This window comes from Varroa jacobsoni, unplaced genomic scaffold, assembly GCF_002532875.2.
Source record: "Varroa jacobsoni isolate VJ856 unplaced genomic scaffold, vjacob_1.0 scaffold_1306, whole genome shotgun sequence".
Lineage (NCBI taxonomy): Eukaryota > Metazoa > Arthropoda > Arachnida > Mesostigmata > Varroidae > Varroa > Varroa jacobsoni.
Window position 1 is genome coordinate 106,086 of NW_019214208.1, and position 23,741 is coordinate 129,826.

Genomic DNA, 23,741 nt, shown 5'->3' on the forward strand with positions numbered 1-23,741 from the left:
ATATATAGGCTGTTACATCGAATCCAACAGACTTTGAAATTGAATTGCTTTTGAATTATGCGCCGCTAGCAAATAAAATTTAACTAGTAAATACCTCAGTTCTCTCGAAAACCTATGCGTGAAAACCGGTCGAGTTTATTTCAGGAGAACTGGGATCAAAACGATAGACATTCTTTAGTATTGAAAATTAATGCTTATTGGTGAAATTTTCGTCTCTCGAAGACTACAACACGTACAACTAACGCATAGCATGTAAACAGCGCAACGTTTTAAGAACAAAGGTTGAAAAGTGCAGCGAGGAGGTGATGAGCTGTCTGGATCTCAAACAAAAACGCACTACGAAGAGGCTTTCCATAGAAGCAGAACTTGGTGTATAATGGCTCTGACAACGAACTGGCATTTCACATGGAACGTTTAATGAGTTAAAACCTTGAGGTACTGAAATTGCTGAAAACGGGTAAGAAATATGTCCCTCACAGATTGACTTTAAGCCAATAGAAATGCGCATGGTGCACTCTACGTGCAATTTGCCGAACTTTAATCAACAAAAGTCTCTTCTGGAGCATACGGTCTCCATATACGATGCATCTATCCGTACGATGATGATACGTGAGAAAGATCAGGCGAATGAATGGCATCATCCCGGAGTAAAATCAAGTGCGATGGCAGTATCGAATAGGTTCGGATATAAGGTGGTGGTAGCACTTGGAATGGACGTCAGGGGCATCTGCTATCACGAGGTACTTGCCAAAGGAGAAGACGATAAATACCGCTCGGTATCTTGAATCTCTTATGCAGCATTGGTCCGCAGTCGAACGCACGTAGTCTGATTGCTTGACGACAATGCCAGAGAAGCCTTATCATTACTTCCTGGGTTGAATGGAAGAGTATTTAACGTTGGCCTCAGTCTGTTTATACACTCGTGTGATTACGGGTTTTATGTTTTACGAAGCTCGTGCGTGTTTAGAGAAGCCATAAATCGAGACATTACATATGGGAGCGCGAATGGTAGGTATATGGCCGGAAGCTGCAGGGGCGCTGGACCGGGTGCATAGAGTATTTCTCACCCACATTAAATAATTATTCTAATCGACCGAGTTTAAAAGTTATCCAGTTTCAAAGTTCACCGGATTTGCTTGTAATAGACTAATATATACAGAGTGGTGCAAAAATATAAAGAAGAAAAACAGGCAAATAATGAGAAAAGAGTTAACCTTATGCTTGTGAAAAAACCAGCCTCACAGACCCAGCGTTCGTACACACTAATAACCCACTTTCTTTTTGAACATGAAAGCTTTTGCCTAACTCTGTGTATATATACTAAACCGGAATATATCATTTACCACAGAAATTGTTGCGTCTTATGCTGAAATGGCCCAATCTCTACCAAATCTCTGCAGTATTCTGTTTCGGTACACCTCACTACCCATGCATTTGCCCCCCTGAATCGATCATCGATTGCTGCTTATTTAGCATGATCATCGAAAATAGTCATTTTTTTTTAATACTACTTTAACTCAGTGAACATGTGACTTAATCAACCCCGATAGCCAAAACACACCGGACTAGTCCAGCTTGTCTAAACAAGCAACTTCACTATCAGTATCCTCCCTGTCCTGTCTTCTTCTCCGCGCTGAATTCAGGGAAGCGCCCTCACAACGCTGGCCACGGCGTTCCACCTGAAGTTCAAATCGCGACCCTGGTCAAATCAGCTGGTAACGACCAACTGCGTCTGCAAAAAGTGCGGACTGCCTCGTGAAGCTCGGACGTATCACTGCCTAATCTGTAACGTCTGCGTGCCAATGTTCGATCATCATTGTGCCTGGCTAGACGTGTGTATCGGCAGGCACAATCGTCGCCTATTTATTCATGTATGAATTAGCGGGGTCAAGAATATTCAAAATGGCATAAAATATTTTGTTTTGTGTTAGAGGTCAGCTAAACATGGCACAGTTGAGGACTCCTAATATCTGATAATATATAGTCGAAATGTACATAATCATTATTGAGGATTCGTAATCATCTTTGTTCTTGTCTAGGGTGAGATTGGGCTCGGGAGCGTTGTCATAGGTAACATGTAACTAAACGAAGTTCGTCTTCAGTGCTCAATATGCATACGAAAAGCCTATTTTGTAAATGAGTGCTTGTGCTAGCGTAATACGGCGCCTTTTCACGCTATCCCCATGATGCTGCGGTGGCTGCGCGTCTGCCTGCTGAGCTCACGGACACTCCGTGTCCGTGAGCCTAGATAGAACCCAGAACCTAGAACGCCTCATCACTCCGTGATGAGGCGTTCTAGGTTCGGAATCGAGCGTGGAGACACGATTCGTTTCGAGCTCCAGTGAGGCAGCCGTCTTAGCTGTCAGTAACGCATACGTCCTAGGTACCGGACGTTAAACTAACAAAAAACTATTTATTTACGTAAAATTTATTCCCACCTATTTCATGTATTACTTGACATGATGGATTTTTTTTATGCGTTTTGCGATTACAGTTCCTTCTATTACTCGCGATGCACGGCGTATCTACAGCAATTTTCCTGTATTGGAATTTTTGGCGACTAAACATTTTCGAAATTATGGATTTGGCCGTATTTACTCACTTCGTTGCATCGTTGTTCTTCGGCTCCGCAAGCCTAATTTTGGCCTTTATCCAACTGTTTTTCGTAGCTCTAAATCAAACTACTATGGAATTTCTGATGGTTCGTACACGACCTTCTGACAGATTTGCATCGTGTGCCACGTAGCGATAGAATATCTAGAATAGCACCTCTGGCAGCATACGGTTCTCACGAGCGTTTATTTCAACACTCGCCAGCAGATGTTCGGACGCTCTTCGTCTATGACGGGCCTAAGAGTGCTGGATAGCTTTATACATCGCTCAATGGTCGAGTGGTATGAACTTGATTGTACGATATGGCATAATGGTGTACGCAGTAACTTTGCACAATTAGTATTTAAAAACTTGTGTTACATTGACAAAGATGTGCCGCATTTCATGTATAGACAAAGAGTATGGACGAAGATGCTATGGCAGTATTTCTTTCTATCGCATCTAACTTATTCCTTTGTGAGGAATCGTATTTACTATCTTGGATTACGCAGCCAATGCATATTTTGAGAGCTAAAAACGTGTATAAATCAATTAGTGAGCGAACAGATTTGCCTTTTGAAGTTACAAAGATTGTGCCTGCGCTACTAAAGTAACTTGCTTTCCGCATTGCTTTCTTTTTCCCAAGTTTCGACTGCCTAGGCTAATTGCACTACTTTTAGCTCTTAAGTATTAGAACGCTCAATTTTCGAGAGTCTATGAGAAACAAATTGTGACCTTCGGTAGTAAGCTTCGTAAGCTCAGATGTCCCTTATTTTTTACCTAATTAATTAATCGTTTTACAGAATAAACCAACACAGAGGCGTTCGCTGGTGCATAATTTGCAGTCAGTTTTCGGCCGTTCGTGGCTTCACGCGCTAATTCCACTCTACGAGGAAATACGGATCTATCGACAAGAGGCTATTTTGAAATACAATATGGTTGAATGATCAATCCATTCTATAATTATAGTCCCTGTGTTTTATGTCCTTGTAGAGCGGGCACCCATTCTTCTACTTTCTCGCCTAAAAATACGTTTTTTTTTTGCTAGAATTGTACATATTTAATATTATCGACATATATTACATAATAAATAACAGAGATCAAACAATTTGTGGCGCCAACGTCTCGTTATCAGGATCAACACCACAACCGCAAAGAATCACCATAGAACTGTGAATATTTACTAAATAATGTGATTAGAACCAGCATCATACGGAGAGCCATGTGTCAGCTAATGCACTCACTGTTAAATTTACTCTATTTCAGAACAGGGCATCCTTGGGCGGCAGGGCAAAGTCGGGCAGTGTTCAAACAGGCAACCACCAAAACGGTTACCGTCTATCCCATGCCCATATGGGGACTCAGTTTAATTCAATAAATCTTTAGATGGTCTCCATAATATATACGTTCAACAACATATCTATACATTATCAATTCTATGGTCCTTATATTGCTGTAGGCATACGCAGTACGAAGAACTCGGCTACTCGGACATTCTGTTAACGCATCTTGATGGCTAAACGATATAGGCTGGATGAGACAAAAGGCTAGTCTTCCGGCATTTAGAACGTCTTCGTTTTGCATATGTACAACATTATATGTACATGATGCGCAACTTACGTAAGGCTGGACTTGAAATGATATTGCCTACAAGGCCCTTCGCATCGCTGACAGCTGCAAACTTTATTTAAGAAAAAAAAACATGAAATCAATGAGTAACGCTTGCGAGTTACGATGCATCGATTTGTTCTTGGGTGTATTCCCAAAATGGATTAGTCGCCGCGCCGATCCTGTAGAAATTTTGGTTTATGAAGCCGCTTTTTTTTTTATATCGGGTTCACGGATAAACTGCATATAAGTATGCTTGTCGCCCCGGCTAATGAAATGTAGTGTATGCCTTGTCTATGAAATTTGTAACACACGCCAATGCGATCTAGAAAACAAAAAGAATTGATCTGGTCTCTGCACAACAAATCGGGGACCTGTTCAAACACGTCTGACAAATCCACAATGGCCCATTATAAACGTTTTGTTATTATATTATAAACGATAGTACTGCCTTTTTCTCAGCTTATTGCCACCTACGACCATCCATTTATAACTCAATTAGCGCGTGTATTCTTTAGACCAGCTCTCAACCTTCGTGTGAATCACCTGAATGCATGCAAAAATTTTGCCGCTTGCGAAGTCTCACTCTGTCGTCCGTTCTTCTAGAAATCGTCCATAAAAATAGAAGCAGAAAATTTGGTATTCGTATAAATGTAGACTTACAAAAAGCGTGCCCTATCCTAATAACGTTCCGTTATCGTGCCAGCCACGCTGCCGCTCGAAGCCAGCGATGAAAGTTTAACTACGCTAGAAGCTGTCTCGTAAGTTTTACGTAAAGGCGCACTTCTATGAAGGGAAGATTACGGGCATTATAAGGAAACTAGGTGGGCTTTTGATATGGACGAGGAGGGCCGAAAAGTTAAGTTATTGCAGTTATGTGATTCGTGGTCAACAGACCACGTAAACTGATAGCAAGATTGCATAGACTGGGTCGAATTAAGCCTGCCTAAATTCATTCGAATTGAGGGGTACAAAAGGCGGATACATGTAGGGATTGGAAAGTCGCGCTATCTGGGAGACAGCATGTTGTTGCGCACAGATGTGTATCAATCTACTTTTGCTCCTCCTGCTTATAATTTAATCTGGTGCCTCGTGAGCGCAGCAACACTCGTTTGGGGTACTTCGTACTTAACGCCTGGTAGAGGCTATTCGAGTTGGAAGTATGTAAAAGGCTGTATAAACGTAAAACGCTGTATGGTGGTGGTATCAGCAATCAGAGGCACCTCAAGGACGAAAACAGTCAGTTTGTCGTATATACACAATGGCAGCATGCCAACATTAATCTCGGGGGTCGTGACGAGGGCCGGAATCTTACAGGCCGGCGACGCACGCCGTCCAAACAACACTATGAAAGGGCTTACGCAGAAACATCCCATCACCATTCCGTTGTGGACCTTGCGCATTCTCGTGAACGAGTTTACATAGAGATTATTATTGATGCAACGCATGACGGGCCCACTGCACTGGTATCGTCAGCACGATTAATATGACGCCAAGCCGCGACACGGCGCGCTGCGCGCTGAAGAACAACACATCTTCGTAAATTGGACGGTCGCGTAAAGGAGAAGAAAGAATCGGTGAAGAAATATTCTTTTTCTAGTAGAGCCCATATTCGGGCGTGATGTAGACAGTACAGATTCTTTTGTTGTTATTGGTAAGGCAATAGAGAAGACCAAAGTGGAAGGATAAATAGCGTTATTAGTTGGGGGAATGGAACAGATTGAGAAAAACTTAATGAATGATACTGGATTAGGATTAAATGGTAACATCTACATACATACGCACCTACATGCATATGATATATTTAGATTTTCCGGTTCTATTGGGTGTCCGACACGAAAAACAACCTCGTTTCGCTCCTTTTTCAGCACTGACTTCAGATATCGCAAACAGAATCGATTATTCGACACCTTATGAACGGAGGTGGTTCAATGTATTGTCGCGAAGGAAGATCCTTTTCGTTCGTTCCAGTCGAACACTGCCAGTTGCCTCAACGGCTGCGGTGGTCATCAGAGAATTCTGCAACACAGCTGAAAGCATCGTAAGACGAGGTCGAATGATGCCGTGTGGCGGTCAGCAGCAGCAGCAGAAAACCACGCGGATAACACTAAGCCAAATCAAACACCTGCCTCCAAAACGGGTGCGATGCGGCAATAATTCCAGTGGCTTCCATTACGATAGCTTTGTATTCTAAACACAAATGGGGCCATTTTTAACAGATATAACGAGAAAGAAAGGTGTAAAACGTTGTTTGGTACTGAATCACTACTTCGTTCCGTGCAGGGATACGAAGTGTCAAGGAAGTGCATTTTCATCATTATATAAACGATTATAATAGATCATGTATAGTTTGACTGCACTGAAGTTCAGCTAAGTTGAGGGAAAAAATAGTGAACCTAGGTAGACTAACATTAGAAGATCAACGATCACGAAAGAAGCTATATAAAATATCCTACCTACGCGTGTCTTTGTTTACATCATCTACTGGTTTCCATTTTTTCATACCAGGATGACTTAAACTGCGGGCATTGGCAGTCACCGAATTTCGGCTAAGATGCTAACCTCAATTTAACCTCAACTCATGTGCCAAAAATTTATCAGCGGAACAAAATAAAGCGCATATCTCATCCGCCGTTCCCACCAGAGTCCAATCTTGTTTCTAGAGGCCGTCCACTTAACCATTCCAAAAATCGTTTGTTTTTAGACGGTAGCGCCCAAGTTTATATGTCTGTCTCCATTTCTATGCGAAATACCATAGACATTTGTTGATTACGCTGAGCTAGCGGGCTTTTAGCTTGCATTTTGCAGCCATCGCCTGCAACGTTATGCGCCTCACTATGTACTCATTCCCTAGCTAAGTCGAGCAAGTTGTTTTATTCATATCAGCTTTTCCAATGTTCTCTTTAAGTAGAAAGTACACAACGCTTGCCTTTACCGCTAGTAGAGCTTCTAGCTTTGTTGCCCCCTCTCTCCCTCCGTCAGTCTTTGTGGACGTTAGTTGTCATCGTCGTCGTCGTCGTCGTCACAACACGATGCTTCCGTTTATCCGAGGGTTTCCTCCCTCATTGATGCTGTCTAGTAAGTTAAGCTTTCACTTGAACTCTGGCTCCTGCTGCTTGTGCTGGATGTAAAAGCAAGCACGTTGCACGAGTCACTCCAGACGGCTGACCGTTTGATTTGCCCCGTCAGCAAATCTCACACGTCTGGCTCATTACTATATATCAGATCGCTATGTCCGTCTTTCCACAGACGGATCCCATAGAACTGGTCGTCGTATTAGCTCGTACCGAAGTAACGAGTAGAACCCTCTGGGGAGATCTATTCGTAAACGAAAGACTCGCGTACGGACAGCGCCGCTGAAACGTATTTGTATATATTTCTCATTCACCGTTGGGAAGTAGTTCACCACTCTTTCTCTGCTGAATGGACCTTACCACGAACGTCAGCATGGGAAAGTAATAGAAAGAAGCCTCTCTCGCCGGATCCTTGTCTTCGAATTGCTTTGCCGCGGAAAGATTGAACTCCTTGATATTTGTTCCTCAAAACTAAACCCCACATCATTTTTGCTTCTCGCCAGCGGCAGTTTGGTGACACCGAACTACAGCTGAAGTGGGTTTTACTTAGCGGGTCTATCTATTTTGCCAAGAATATAAACTTGAATCTTTCTCCAAACGTGCATAAACTAGACTAGGAAGAGCACTAAAAATTCGCCATTTTAGAGCTAGCAATACGCGATTTAAGCAAACGGTACAGTTTCAGAATAGGCCATACGTTGTTATCAGACCTGCAGGACTGGATTGTTCAATGTGTATTTGTTACTATTGCTATGACGAACATGTCACTTTCAATATAGTACTCGCCCGCACCCGACCGCACGGACATAATGGTGCGCTGCCTTCTAGTGTTCGTTCTCCTCTCTTTCATACAACGAGAGAAAGAAAGAGAGAAGGAAAGAAAACATACGGATATGAATAGCGGCACCACTTAATGCGCCACTTACGATCACGAACAGATCAACGCACCCTCCACATTAATCGCATACGCTCACGTAGACAAATAGGCTCACTCCTACCAGCCATTATTCAATAGGCACAGCAGCATTGATAGATAAATAGTGACCAAGTAGGCTAACACTGTCTCTTGCTACAGATAGGACAGGACAAAGCAGGCCAAACTTGCACGTCCTTATAGTCAAGCCGCCATAACTCGTCACCAGGCCAGTAGGAGGGCCGGCGGAGAAACGCGCATTAACAGGCCCCGTCATCTGAGCCATTGGTGCTTAAACCGCTACAACGTCCAGGGCTTGGGTCCTCTAGCGTATTTGGAGCATACAAAGTACCAATAGCGAAGAAAACTGTTTATATCATGGAATTCTGCCCAGGCCCAGGGCTCCCAATGTCTCTCGAGTATATAGACTGGGCCCGATGAAGTCATTGTGTCCGACTGAATACCAGCAAGCACAATAATATTTGTGACTAATTAAACGTAATGCAATCGTAGGGACGATTGAAAAACGAAGGAATAAGCACCGCGGCAAAATGAGTGAGCCAGGACGCAACACCTGGTTAACGTGCCGTCCATGCGTTCGCAATATATGTGATGCACCATGTAAAATCATCTTCAGAGCGTTTCTTGCCGTCTGTGCGTCCAGAGTTACACTGAATGTACACCTACGTCGGTCAATTCGAGTCCAATACGTGACCCATATCTGATATAAATAGGTCTATTGGTTGTCTATCGCGCGCTTGCACGCCGAATTTCTATCTCTTTTTAAGCTTTACCTCTTTTTAAGCTTTCGGCTGATACTGGCTAATACAACGGGTATAATCTCTGCCTAATAGCACTGATGATCATACATCGCTCTATTCGTAAAAAGCTTCGCCATAGCCGTGAAACGGCCTGTCCACCCTTGGATATCCCAACTAAACTGTGTCTGCTGTTCAGGACCTGTCGTAGTCCTGTGCACGCTAACAACAGCAGCAGCAGCAGTAGGTCGATCAGCTGTCTCTCCGAAGCACCTACGAGAGCTTTCCGTTGATTCCCTTATGTTCGTCTATGGACGACCATATCCATTAAGACTTGTGCGTCTTTCGATTATCCTGAGATATGTCACTTTCTCCTTATGGCGTTCGGTTCGTTTTTCGCCTGCTTTCGAACCTTAGTTGATCAGCAGCACCAGCTCAGTCTTCCTAATGCCTCTGCTGTAAACTATACGCGCACACACACACACACATACATTCGCACGCACGCATCCAGTGAAGAACTAACCCAGAACTGAAAGAATCCTGCGTATCCAATGGCGAGCTGAATATTGAGTGCAACTGTTAATTGACGAACCTGGTGAATTTCGTTTGCGTTTTTCTCAGTTCGATTTGTTCCATTTATCTCCTTACTCACCGGTCATGTTGGGGCGAAGTGCAGTGTCTTCGGTCGTTGAGCAGATATCTGAGATCGCTTCCGACCTCTGTAAGCATCGGAGGAACCGTGGACACCCGAGGCGCTATCGGCCCCTGTGCTCCGCACACGGCCACGGCACTCACCCACTACCAGCAACGTATCACTTGGCGCTCGTTTACTCACTGAGAACTGTTCCGCTTCGCTCTCGGTAGAGCCCCGATGGTCGGTAACCAGTCAGGCTACCCTAGCCGGATCCGTTCCTTCTCTCACCAGTGGTAGGCTGTGATCTTGACCCGTAGCTCGTATTTTAAAACAGCGCTAGCCAATAGTCCGTGGGCTGGCGTTTTCTAGCGGAGACTTCGGAAGGTCTCTCCCACCCACCGTGCTAACATTGTGGTGGCTTTCGACAGGGGAGTATCGTAGAGCAACGCGGCAAAGAAAGGTTGGTGTGGAAGAGGACCAGCGCAAGTAGATGGAAAGAGCAAAGCGGCCAGTTGTCCTTTGTTGCACGGCAAGGTTTTCACGAAAAGCAGACGGCAGACCGCGGTCGACTCGTGGCATGGGCGCCATTTTCGTCTCTAGAGCTTCGGCGCTAGCTCGAACTGTGCGCAACTGCGATTGTCTATCAGCACGAACGAGGCAGATAACGAATGCCCTCGCCGACAGGCTTTTGCCCTCCCCACCACTGAAGGGACAACGGTTGAATGCAGATACGAAAATAGGTGTCATCGTGCAAGTAGTGCGGCCATCGCGCGATGTACGACGAATGTTTGATGAATGAAGTTTAATGAAAATTATCCAGCAGGAACGGTACATTTTAATGGATTAGTAAATAAATAAAGTTAAATGAGTTCCTTAAATAAAGTTCAGATTTTCCCAATGCGGGTATAAGCGTAAGTTTATGAAAATCTCAAACGTATCACAAATACCAAACAGATCGATACTTACGAATTGAAGGACGCTTTTATTTACGCTAAAAAACTACGGGGGTGTGTGCAACAACCATTCGGTAACAAATTTTATATAAAAAATTTCCATTTACGACAATGGAACAAACAAACAAAATCACGTGCGAAGATAGCGAATGTACCCGATACCTAATACTCACTACAGAAACTTAGATATCATTATTATTTTGCTTCAAAACATATAGACGAGAATTCATTGTGCGTAAATCGCCTCGTAGAAAAATTTATTAGAAAATATAGTTTATTGAAGCATTCATTTATAATACCTACTTGTCGTGTATGCCAGCACACTCTAACATCCATGTACTAATACCTAGATATGTTTTGATTTAATAATCTTGTATTGTGCTTTAGCAGCGTTACTTGACCAATATCTGTAATATACGGGCATATTTATTCGTCTTGAAAAAGGATAACGATGTAATTCTATAACAAGTCTTTGTGCCGAACTTAACAGTGCCGTACGCGAAAATAGAAGATAGACATCCTATGTGACTCGATTTGTATTCAGGACGTCACAATATAATTGTAGAAATATAATTCAGAAACGTCCACCACGAAATTATAATATATACTGCTGGTAGTCTTAAAGGAAAGCCTGTGCGCCAACTTACACCCGATCGTACTAATACCCAGAAAAAAATGGCAATATAAAATACAAAAAATTCCTAGGCCTCTTAGAAAGCCCACCAATACCATAGTTGTCGTGCTTAATTGAATATTACCTAACAATGTAAGCCGCAGTTCGCTTACCCGTTACACCTTTGTCATTCTCCAAATATATACATTTTTTATACTTTTATCATATTTAATATCTGTTTTTCAATCCCAGTATAATAAAAATATATGCTTAATTATTTTTACTGACTTCAATTTTTTTCAAAAAAAATTGTAGACAAAATATATAATTAAAACAATTGTAACGTAGTTTGAAAGTCATTGTACACTGGGTGTAGAAGAAAATCACTCCGGTGGCTCTCTTTTCAATTTCATGGGATGTTCCTTTCGAGCAACAGACCATCGTTTATATCTAAATCTACTATAACAGAAATGGTACGTCAAGGTTCGTGATAAATAATCCCAGCTCGTCAATAAAGCGATTTTGGCATACTTTGTTTTGTTAGTCGAATTTGATCAAAAGCGGTTTGTTGTTCATATTGAATCGCTCCATTCGATTCTAAACCGCGCTCCCTTCTATACAAGCCGCATCGCCCGGTGGCTCAAACCATAACAATGATTAGACTGCCTATGCGACTGCGTTTAGCTGTCGGCTTAAATCACAGTGGACATTCACTTAGCAGCGGAAGGATGCCAAAACTTGTTTTCGAAGGCCTATTCTAGCTAAATAGCTGATCCGAAGTCTTTAACAACTATCAACAAGGCGCTGTGCTTGCATTGCGGTCCTTCACTCACCACTTTTTCTCTGTCTTTTAGCCTGTCCTGCAACCTAACGTCCTATTGCATTCGGCAATGCATTGATAGTGATGCTATTGTTACTAAACGCCGCATATTTTGTGCAACGTTCTCAAGACCCAGCTGGTGTTAGACGTCAGCCAGGACGTCCGGAGTAAAAACTTCTGCCGTGTCCCGTTTTTTCACCGACCCCGGTCATCTGACAAAATCGACACTCCTTCCGGGCACTGGAGAAATTACGGAGAAATATCGTCATTTTAGGTACGAAAAACGACGAATAGTACCACGCCGACCCGCTTTGCTCTGCTCGAAGCCTTTGAAGTTTCAGGGTGCGGAAGTCCTAGTTTTTAAGTAGTTAACATTCGAATTTCGGTGTCGTAACGGCGAACTGTGGCCGTGGTGCGAATCGTTGTTTGCATTTATTTTGGCATTGTTGTAACTCGGCCTGTAGGTTGCGATGTTAGCCGGTTCGACCTGTTATTGATAAAAACCAGTGTTTGTTGTTTCATGTGTTCGATAACCCCTTCAGTTTCTATTGCCTTCTGTGAATTAGCATACTGAGAAAAATACGTTACGTCAATAGTATTAATTTTTCGATTTCTACCTATAAAGAGGCCACGTTGAATTCAAGTGTGCAAATGATGGTAGCCGGATTCTATCAAACGCTTTTCGGATCAGAAAATTGGGTCTGATTAGCGGGCACGAGGGGCCGTAACAGAGTCTCAAGGAAAACTTGATAAGCGTCATTTGATTCGTTTGGTGACATTTTCAGGTGTTAATGCCGACGCATATGAAGAGATTTACTTAACAAAATAGAAATGCCGTCCAATATCCGCTTTGCAGTTGTATGTTCTAGTAATCAGAACCGCAGCATGGAAACTCATCTTTTTCTCAGGTAAATTGCGGAAAATTTGTTTTAGATCTCTTGCAAATCTCTCCAGTCATGTTGGATGATCTAGTTTCGATGCTTTTCCACAGCAAAGCCGCATACTAACACTTTGTTATTTTAGAAGTTTCGCGAATAGCAGTGGTCCGTGTACGGTTCCGAGTCTCCGTCAAACATTAGGACTTCTAAAGAGTTGAGTTCAGGGCGTAGACTCCGGAGTCGCCGCCGACGCCGCAGATCGGCAGGTGTAAACGTCTCTTCATACTCGACACTCAATTGGCACCTGGAGACCGTTAGAAGAGTCTTAGGTGAAGACTTATTGATAGACGTGATCAGAAAGCTGTAGATTTGCAAAATGTATTCTCAACTTGTATATGCGTCATACATTTACAAAGCGATAAAATCACGAAAAACGGGGTCAATTAGTCAATGTGGAGTGTGATCCGGAATGTGATCCAGCTTGTCCATAAGCAAAAAAGGTCAAATTTTAGACAATTTTCAAGCAATGATGGTCTATATACCGCAATAGTAGATTCGAAATCTGGTTTTGTGACGTTGACTGAGAAGGCTTAACGAATCGATTTAGTGAGTAAAGTCTAATTCGAACATGAAATAGTATCATGGAAGTCTGAGTTGATGATCCACTAATGAGATATCTCGCAAAAATTGATTATGTTATACTCAAGTACTCTATGGGATTTTCTAAAAGTATCCCTCGTTCAGCAGACTCTGCATTTTTTTTACCATCAGACGAAGATCTATTGTCTAAATAGAAGATACGTTTTATAATAAAAGAGAAATAATATAGCCTCAAAAAAGTACCGTTTTCGCACATATTGTAGAGGTGGGGGTATTATCTTAGCATAATAGATCTGGCGTGGTGTGGGCCTGTTTGTTAAACGTTCTCCTATGATAAATCTGTGAAGATTTTGCTATCTATTTTTATTTTAATCACGTCGGTTGTCTTACATTCTCTGCTACATATGTTCCACTCGTAAATGAACGTTGTGTAAAAATCAACTGAGGATGGTAACAATTCATCGAATTACTTTTTATGGCGAGTATATGCTTTCTCATTGTTCCAAAATACCTTAAAAAAAAGTATCAACTAAATAAACTTAGAAAAAGTTTATTTAGTTGATACTTAAACGGATGCACTCGTGAAGAATTGTCATAGTGTTTGCTCACACTCACTGTTTGACATCCGTGTTCGTAAAGAATGACAATCTAGGTCAAAATTGTAGGTTGTTTTCTACTCCGCTCACTCATAAATGTGCGAAACGCATACGCTCGGTGGTTTTGTTACGTCTGCTTGCTTTTCTCCATTAAGCCGGACTGGCCTGCTCTTGTTGAGCCTGTCAATTAAGACGCCCCTTCAATGGATTCCTTGAACGCGCTATAGGCGAAAGCATACTTCACTTATTGTTAATCGGGCTTGTCTAAAGTTAATTCGGTTTGTTTGACGTTGTACGTATTTTTTGGCTGATAAAAGTCACTTTTTCATTTCGTTGCTATCAATGTAGTATGTTCCTACGTCTTTTCACACACGTGCGTACTTTTAGAATTGAGAAATATTGAGAAAAAAAACAAGCTCTGTTAATTGCTTTGCTCCTCCAATTCTTCGTTGGCTACTTAAGTGTTAGGTTGTGTTTAAACTTTGAATCTTATTGCCAGCGTCCGGGTAGCAAAATTTTACCTTAAGTTTTGACTCGGAATACGGCCGTACCTTGAGTAAAAAAGAAGCCAATTTGCTACATGCACCTTTCGCCTATGTAAAAAAAAACTGCAGAAGCCACATAAATTAGTGTGCGGTTATCTAACAGGTATCTTCAAACGTTGCTCAAAACAGTTAGTTTCGAAAATTTTGGTGAAGTGTATTCTCAAGTCAATTTGAACTTCTCAAAGTCCTCAACCTTAGAATTATCGTCGTCCATGCCACGCCTATTTCGCATTATTTCGAAAATCCTTGGACTTCGAACAACCAAGAGTAATGTGTCAAAAATTCTGCTTCATGTCATTAAACTTAGCCATCGTGCAGGTTCAAACTCAAGGTATAGTTTTGACACCCGAACAAAACTGCAACGAGAGCTTCTAGTGCAGAAAAACTGTCCAAACGCATGTGATACTGAGGTATCTGCGAACCGAAACTTAGAAATGTACGATAAACAAAAATCGTTCATGCGTTCCTAATAATCTAATATAGAAATGTACGATAAACAAAAATCGTTCATACGTTCCTAACAATTTAATACTGTAGCTCAACTATGTACAACGAAGTACGGACCGCCTCGTGACCAGAGTTTTTCTCACTGTTGCATTTAATGTACCTTCGGCGACCGGATTTTGGACGCGTCCACTTTTAATGGCATATATATATATGCCATGAAATATAATTTTCAACGGCGAATTTTCTTGACAGCGAACCCGTTGCCCGTTGCGAATCGTTGCTCATCGAACAACCGGTGTCGATTCGAATATATTACAGATAAGAACAATATGCTGATTCTAAGTAACTGTAGAGTTTTCGAGTCCCATGCCTTTCGTCCTAATTTTCCGATACAGGAACATTCTAAAATGTAGCACACACATCCTTTTAGTCTTGTATTATAGTAAGTCTTGCAATTTTATTATATTTAAGTATCAGATCTGGATACTGATCTTTTATGAAAAGTAGCGATGTATAAAATTGCCCTGGGTAGCGGTTTTTTGCTGTTGCCAACGATTACTTATTTGTAATTAGTGTTGTGACTATTTGGCCATAGACTCCAGCAGACTTTTGTATATTTAATGGCATTAATAATAATATATAGCATTTAATAACAGAGCAGCAATATAAACAGTTATCAAAAATGACATCAATAAAGTAAAATTGTGCCAATTCTGCAACAACATGAAGCTTGAGATAACCACAAACAGTTCAGAATTAAGTAAAAAGGTGTTTGGTCTACGACCGACCCCAGATCTGGAGTGCTTTATAGCTTTTCGGCTCTGTAAATCTTTGGCGACTTTCGTGCAGTTAAGATCGTCGGTCTAGTAATATTGCTATGTTGAATGAAGTCGTACATCGCGATACTGCGATAAAGAGCAACGCATGTTTAGTTTAAGCTAGTGTATGGCATAACAGTTTCGCTGCCTTTTGGTCTTTGAGTGACATAACTATCGGCGACCATCATATGCCTGTATTCGTTATACTAAGATATTTAGAATACTTAATATTTTGTCTTGCCTGGTTTTCGACTGCCTTAAGTGCCTGACAACTCTCAGCTCTGAAGCCTGTTCGGATACTACGACAAAAACTGTGAAGTACGCGTACTCAGCTCAAAGACCTTCAATCTCTATATGCGTTGCTCCAGCTTTGTCTCATATTTCTCCCTTTTAACTGGAATAATTAGTCGATTCAAACTTTGTAAGCAACGGTAAATATCGTGACGTTGCATTCGAGAAAAGGGGTCACGGTACGAGTGTAAATGTGCTTTGAAAAAGAAATGACGTGATATTTATTCAGTTGTTTATTCAATACTGGGCTGGACTTGCATGTGTAGGCAACGACACACAACAATATAGTCAGACATATTATCAGGATTATATAACATGGCTTCGTTACCTTTTTGTCAGAGGACTCTTTGGACGGGTTGAGGACTTAAGTCCTCAACCTGAGAACCTCTTTTACTGGCTCTTTTTACCAAAGATCTTTTTAGAAAGGAAAGATAATTTGGAAACCTTTTCGAATGATTGCGTAAACAAGTTAGCTGTTGCCGCGATACTTTGGTGTGTATGCCGGCAGACATACAACCATGAAGTTCCGAATTCCATTACCAATTGAGGCTCAATGATCTTTCAAATTATTTAATTTTCTATTAATTTATGAACTACCTAATGGTTTACGCTACTCGGCAATTAACAGCGTACACTAGAGCCGCTAGATTCAGTTCATTCAATTATCAGTAACTGATAATTGACTCGATACGAGACATGACTAGTGAATATCTATTCATCATGAATCCAAAATATATCGAATTTATTAGCACACCGCCCCTAACCAAACAAGTATGTTCTCTTTGTCTTGTTTCAGTAAACGCGGCTTCAAGGTGCGGTCATTTGGGACGGGCGATAAGGTCTGTTTTTTTTTTACAAAGATGTCAATATTGCCTTGTATTGAACAGTACTTTAAACACTAAGAATTATTCAGCAGTGACAATATGGACAGTTATATCTATGGATAGGTGAAATTATGTTGACGATGTTTAGCATAGTTTTTTTTTACTTTAGAGATAATTCACGCTTCCTACCATTATAGAGAAAACGTTCGATTTTTTTTAAATTAAAACTGTTGCTTTTTCGCTTTGTGGTTATTTTTAATCTAATTAATTAAATCGGCTGGTTGGTTAACGTTAATTGGCTGCGTAAGTGTGGTAAGTTTAATTTTCGTTGGTTGTTCGGGTTTGCAATTTCAACATGCATATACAAATCACAGCAAAATCAGGACCGATCGTTTTTCAGAAATCTAGCAGAAATCAAATTGGCTCTCACAAAATCGTTCGCTAAAAAATAAACGGTGAATTCATAAATAGATCTGTTTATGTGCCTCATTTTGCGTCACTAAATACGGAAACCGATGCATCCATAATGAAAAATGCCGCTGGCCTGTGATATGTTATTATTTGTTTTCACTTATATGTAAATATTTTTGTACGGAAAGAGTATGTTTGACTACGAGGAGCGCTCATCTTGTGAATCTTGTAGCGGTGTCTAAAGGTCTCAGGAACCGGAGCCTGTGACACACAGAGGTAGGCCGAAAGAACTCATTTAACCAAATCAGCTAAATTTATAATAGCCCGTAGGAAATTCACTTATCGTATGTAACATGCGTTGGATTTAGTTGCAATACATATCCTAACGTGCTGCTTGTTGAATGGGCTTTAACGGGGCACTGGCGCATTTGTGTTACAGGTAAAGCTCCCAGGAAATGCTCCCGACAAACCGAATGTGTACGATTTTGGAACGCCTTACGAGACAATGTACCAGGACCTCATGCGGAAAGACAAAAATCTGTACACCAATAATGGTAATTGGCCGTTGATTGTTGAGTCTATCAAAATGCCATATTAAAAGTTCATTGTTTGCAGTATTTTTGTGATATGGTTTCTATATAATTCGTTCGTTTGATCTAGCCAGCGACTCGCCAACACAGATTTCTCAAGTTGATTTTTGATTAATTCGTGATTAAAGCCAATTCTGTGTGTATGTTATTTTGGTAGACTGTGTTTGGAAATTAATAGGATGTATAGTACTGCTGGGGTACGTCATTGTGCAAATTCTGATAAGAGTTAAAAATAATTAGTTCTTTCAGTCAAAACTGTGATATATCGTCTGTTTAAGGTATTCTGAACATGCTAGACCGAAATAAGCGAATTAAGCGGGCTCCTGAGAAGTTCCAGCTCAGCAGCGAGATTTTTGATGTAATCTTCACGGTCGAGGAACGAGTCTACGATCAGGTCGTCGAGGGTGGGTGTTCACGCAGAAACGAGCCGTACCCAGAAGACGGGGGCAGGCCAAACTTCTGTTTCAAAATTCAACTTCTGCTAGAATTTTTCAATTTGTCAATAATCATCATCACCATCACCATCATCGCAATCATCATCATCATCAACAACAACAACAACAGCAGCAGCAGCAGCAGCAGCAGCAGCAGCATCATTATAAGAATAAAAACTCAATACGTAATTTCTGCTTCTTCGTTTATGATCCGCACATCAACAAGATGACAGTTTACTCAAAGATACCTACGTTAGATGAACACGCAGAGCAGAAACCGGAACTGAATGCTACTACCAAGTGAAACAAGGTCCTAGGCCAATGGACAACAATACGAGTCCTTTGCTAAACCCGTTCAAGGTTATTGTAATAATAAAAACCCACGATCTTTGCAAATATCTACGCTGAAGTGGCCGAAGACGCAATAATTTTGGATAGGATATTTAAGGTGTTTGAGCTCATAGTAGCTTTTTTTACTAAGGTTTTTTAATTTTGTCAGCTCTTAGGAGCTGAGCCTGTGGCGCGACTTGGGGTATATTGAGTTTTGTATCAGTTCACATCACGTTATTCTTCATGGAACTTTAGCAGCTTTCCGGGAGAACCATTTACGGAGATTTCTTTCGGATACAACTGACCTCTGTACAGCTTCTTCTGTTAGAACCTGTATCTGTTAGATTGATATTTACTTATGAAAGCAGCAGACAAGCTCGTCCTATTTTTTATATTAAACGTACAGGTAGTGGGATCTATTGTGGTATTGATTGACTCTAAGGCTTGAAGACCGGCGTTTAGGAGTATTCCATTATACGTATACCTAACGATATTACACACAATCGTGTGTAATCTCGGGTTAAACTCGGGTAATTTAATGTAACTGAAATTGGGCTTTTCTAAGGTTGCCTGTGTTACAGCTTACAAAGTACCGCTGACCTCGACATCGCTGAATGGTTTCAAGTCCCCTGCGACGAAATCCCGTTGATAATGGCCTTTTCTATGGAGGTTAACAGCCTTACAGTGGTCGCTTACGTCTCCATCTTTAATGTTTCTTGAATGCATTCAAATACTGCAGTGTCAAAGGCGTTCCGCCCAGATCTTGTCTCCATTTGGGAAATGGCTTTATGAACGAAATTTCTAGTCCCATTCGAATGCTGCGTTTGCAGTCGATCAATTGACGCCTTCTATCGGAGATTATTTTTTATCATTTTATCATCCTTTTTTTTTCTAAGTATACCGCAATTTCTCATTTTTGTTCACCCTATGCCATTCGTAGATCTTCCTTCGCGTGAAGGGCTCCTGTAGCGACAATCAGAGCTTTCCATCTTCAAAACAAAGGGTTGGTTGATATTTATGTAAATGTCCTTGCGTGCCAAATTATACTTTGGCATCATTTCAGGCATATAGAATGGCAAGTGTTGGGAAACGTACGTGGCTGATAGAATATTTTGGTGTTTAAGAGGCAGTGGGTTTATGAAATTCCTAATGACCGTGGCGCGCTTAATAAATTTCGTAAATTATACTGAGAAGTTGCGCAAAAGGAATTGGTATTGCAAATGGTAGAACTTGAGGCTATGTGTGTGTTATAGGTAAAGGAAACACTTGAGCCTAAAGAGTCTCTATGTTAGATAGACACGAGGTGCTTTTTATAATGATCTAGTGGAACCGACACGTAAAGACCAGTTAGCTTTTTCTCTGTAGATTATGCTTGAATCGTCTGTCTATTAGTCGCACACATAGAAATAGCTTTGAACAGCATCATAAGATACTGAGAGCCGGAATGTGTCTTTCGTGTCAAAGTTAATTATATTTTACACATTTTAGCCGTCCATTTTAGAACTAATGCACCCCACATTTGGTCATTTTTTTTCATCGGTGCAGCTATTATCGGTTAGCGGTATAGCGGTTATCAAGGTAAATAAAATAAATAAAAGAGATTCGTTTCTGCAACCCAATGTCGTGACAAGTTCGTCAGTGTTGTTTGATATGGATCTATTATAGATATATACACATTTGGATAATGCACAAGTTGAAACAGTTTCTATATGGCTAGTTATCTAACACGATATTATGTTAGTCCGTCATTGCCTAAAAACCTTCATCGATAATAAAGTACTCATAAGACATTATCGATTTCATGAGTATTAAAACTAACAAAAATAACATGCTTGATACCAGCGAAATGAACTGTTCACTAAGGCAAACAGTAAACTAATTAACGCGAAAAAATGAAAATGTCTTTTATTGCAGAATTCTCGCGTCGAACAATCGAGCATAATTCTCCTGTTCATGTAATTAATATAGATGTGCTCGACAATCATGAAGAAGCAACTCTTGGAGCGTTCATGTTCTGTGATCTTGCACAACAGGTTAGTTATTTGGGTTCAAAGCCAATTATGATCATTAACCGGGTCAGTTATACCAAATAGAAACATCAAGTTCTACATCCGCTATTACCGTCCTAATTACGGAGACAAACGGCTACTTCCACAGCTCAATATTTAATTCTAGTTGTAGGCAAAAATTGTGATTCTAAACAGCGAAAAGGCTTAGCAGTGCCGACCAGCCGTATATTGGTCTTTTGTTACGATCACCTCACAAATGATGTCAGCAGATTGTAGAGGGAGTTCTTGGTCACGCCCATACAATATCCTTAAGCAATTTCACAACGGTGCAGACCGTCAATCAGTCTCACTTAGAAAAAATCAGTTTGAATTTCGTAGGGAACTGAATACATATGGATCTTCTGTATTCGGCAAAAATAGTGATGCTTGTTATATGTATTATTATTTATTATCTTTTGATAATTGATTATGATTATTAATATTTTCTAATCCAAATAAAATTAATTTAGATTATTCTATGCTATACGACAAAGATCTATAGCCCGAATTTAATGCAGTTTCATGGACACGATTAAGTGAAACGCTTTTAGAGCTTTAGGGGTTCTCGAATAGTTTCGACGGTTGAAACATACTTTAACCTGTTTACATGTTGATAGAAATATCAGTGGATGTTGTTTTCTAATTGTGTGATTCTTTCGTATCAAATTAACCATACTACAATAAAGTATTACAATATTATTATGAGAAATTTTTCACCTCCTTATAAAACAGTGATGAGTTGACTCTAATCAGGGATGTCGCTATTCTTTTTTTATTATGTTCCATCCAACAGATGGCTGAATCTGATGACTTAGATAACGACATCGATGAGCTGCTGCAAGAATTCGAATCCAAAAAAAGTCGAACTATCCTGCATAGTATACAGTTCTACTAAGGAAGGCACGGCGCGCTAGCAATTTTCAAAACAATATAGACAAATGACATCCGAATATAATTGCCAATGTTTCTAAGGGTCCGGAAAATATGGCGACCAGGTTAGAAATCCTCAGTAAGTTTCTAAAGACGAGAGAGTTGTATCATGAACTGACGCACACACAAAGATATTACCGGCCTTTACATATTTCAATAAATTGTGCTGCTACAATTACAAAGGTCACAAAGCTGTGGCGACAATATATATATATATATATGGATAAGCTAGCTGGCCACCAATGAGAGATCGTTACTACCGCTGTTGAATGGATATAAAGAATTTCAGCTTCTTTCTGATACCATCTTTCAGTTCTTTATAATACCATGTGTACGAGTAAAATGATATTCATTGATTAACAGAATAATTTGCATTTCACTTAGGAGATATAAAGACAAACATCCTAGTATACATAGTGTATACGCACGCGGGTGGCCTCTTTCATACTGTTTCTATGAAGTGGTGATGTTCACTGCTGGGTTACTCGGAATATTTCCGTATTAAAGAGCGCATGTTCACTCTGAAAAATAACGTGGAATAAATAAAAACATTTCGTGTTTCTTATCATATGCTTTAAATGAAACAAACATTTCTCTAGAAGACGAAGCCAATGTGACATGACCAATAGAGTTATAGGTGAAGACAAATGAATTTAGGTATGAAACCGAAATGTCCAACGTAAAACTAAATCTTCCGTCAGTTTTGCTATGTATGCCTTTGGCAATCAGAGCAGTGTAAAGTTATAATCCAATGACAAAATGCAGGACTAGTAGTGGCTTGACTACAACGATATAACGGAAGATGGATGAAATAATGGAGCCAATTGTACCTTAATATTGAATATAGGTCGACTTTCGAGCACCTCTGCCATGTGTTGGGAAGCTGAGTTGAAAGCTAAAAGATAATTTTCAATGATATTTATGTAAGTATAAAAATAAATTCCATTAACTCAAGCCGGTGTGGTTTGTGTAGCTGCCTATAAATTTTTACGCGTAAATATTAAGAAGTATTCCTGTGTCCAAAATCACCCTCATAGCTTGCTTTATTATACATAACGTGTTTCAAAACTCGAGGTTAATCTTTAAGGGGGTAATAGAACTAAAGAGGAACGAATCTGCGTTTGACGATGGAACGTCTGCATTCAGGAGGATACTTATTTTTATCCAATTCATGAAAATATTCAAACAAAAGTAAACACAAGTGTGAATATATAAACATTTGTTGACGCTGTTGAAAAGCTAACATTAGTGTTTTCGACGCGAGTTAAAATGAGTGTCGAAGTGACAATCTATTAACTGGCACAGGTATCATTTAGGAATACCTGTGATTGAGGGCTGCAATTTGCCATAATTGAAAAAATAAGGAAAATATACTTGTAAAGAAGACTCTTTGTTTCTGCTTAATACCCATTTAAAGTTATCTGCGTAAAGATAAATAGTAGTAGCAAATTCAAGAAGGGAAAATATGTGTTCACCAGGTCTATCTTTTTTAGCATTCGAGCGGCATGACTTATCATCATTTATTCTGCCACCAAGCGAGGATTGGCTACGTAAATCTGAAATTTCTTCTGTTCATTGGATGTCAGCCAAACGCCAACTGAGACCACGAAAATATTGAAACATATGCTTGCTTCGAAGCATTTGCATTGAAAAATATCGTTTGGTATAATCTAGTACTTGGAATTTGAAAAGTACGGGTTTTTAAATTCAAACGTCGAATGCTGGACATTTGGGCGGGAACAGCTAGCAGTTTACTTATAGGTACTCTTTCTTACTGTAAACAAAAATTAATATAATAAAAAAACATGTATTTTTTGGAGAGAGATTATCCAGCGCTGCTAGAGTTTTGGATAGTGTTGTAACAATATCCGGGCAGAGGGTCAACCACTTCTCAAATTCTGGTAAGTTGCTTTTACTGTTATTGAATAAATAAGAAAAAACGTTATTTGCGTGGCTGATTTGAGATTGCCGACCGCAGTGAAAAATGTTTCAAATGTTTCTTTTTTATTCTAAAAATGTGCTATCTGAAGGTTA

The 23,741-nt window shown here is 40.3% G+C and overlaps 3 protein-coding genes across 7 annotated transcripts in view; 2 read left to right on the forward strand and 1 right to left on the reverse strand.

The window, feature by feature from the left end:
- LOC147752342 (uncharacterized) overlaps positions 1 to 4,009 on the forward strand; it is a 4,990-nt gene extending 981 nt beyond the window's left edge. Inside the window, exons 2-5 of one of the 2 annotated variants that reach the window (XM_086971764.1) lie at positions 1,644 to 1,871; positions 2,495 to 2,701; positions 3,396 to 3,530; positions 3,859 to 4,009. In XM_086971764.1, the coding sequence (XP_086827890.1) occupies positions 1,644 to 1,871; positions 2,495 to 2,701; positions 3,396 to 3,530; positions 3,859 to 3,978 (690 nt within the window). In that variant the 3' untranslated portion in view covers positions 3,979 to 4,009. The remainder of the gene's footprint in view (positions 1 to 1,643; positions 1,872 to 2,494; positions 2,702 to 3,395; positions 3,531 to 3,858) is intronic. The other variant, XM_086971765.1, reaches the window with a different exon arrangement.
- The window catches only part of LOC111268658 (double-stranded RNA-binding protein Staufen homolog 2), a 30,562-nt gene extending 20,180 nt beyond the window's left edge, over positions 1 to 10,382 (reverse strand). For 2 of the 3 annotated variants that reach the window (XM_022847777.2, XM_022847775.2), the window contains exon 1: positions 9,598 to 10,381. In XM_022847777.2, the coding sequence (XP_022703512.1) occupies positions 9,598 to 9,604 (7 nt within the window). In that variant the 5' untranslated portion in view covers positions 9,605 to 10,381. Of the gene's footprint in view, positions 1 to 9,597 lie in introns of all 3 variants that reach the window. The other variant, XM_022847776.2, reaches the window with a different exon arrangement.
- A 1,415-nt stretch (positions 10,383 to 11,797) lies between these two features.
- Positions 11,798 to 22,661, forward strand: Ssu72 (Ssu72 CTD phosphatase). Of its 2 annotated transcripts, XM_022847757.2 has the most exons (7): positions 11,802 to 12,239; positions 12,751 to 12,873; positions 16,937 to 16,979; positions 17,815 to 17,929; positions 18,244 to 18,369; positions 20,644 to 20,762; positions 21,571 to 22,661. In XM_022847757.2, exons 2-7 carry the CDS (start codon positions 12,797 to 12,799, stop codon positions 21,670 to 21,672), a joined length of 582 nt encoding a protein of 193 aa, XP_022703492.1. In that variant the 5' UTR covers positions 11,802 to 12,239; positions 12,751 to 12,796; the 3' UTR covers positions 21,673 to 22,661. The 2 variants fall into 2 exon arrangements, with proteins under 2 accessions (XP_022703491.1, XP_022703492.1); XM_022847756.2 differs by lacking the exons at positions 20,644 to 20,762; positions 21,571 to 22,661 and having other exon boundaries at positions 11,798 to 12,239; positions 18,244 to 18,808.
- Positions 22,662 to 23,741: the final 1,080 nt, after the last annotated feature.

Excerpts from the sequence above, each read along its gene's own strand:
- Ssu72 (XM_022847756.2), top strand. The coding sequence starts at position 12,797 with ATGCCGTCCAATATCCGCTTTGCAGTTGTATGTTCTAGTAATCAGAAC. Across the intron at positions 12,874-16,936 it reads GAAACTCATCTTTTTCTCAG|TAAACGCGGCTTCAAGGTGC; the intron begins GTAAATTGCGGA and ends GTCTTGTTTCAG. Across the intron at positions 16,980-17,814 it reads CATTTGGGACGGGCGATAAG|GTAAAGCTCCCAGGAAATGC; the intron begins GTCTGTTTTTTT and ends TTTGTGTTACAG.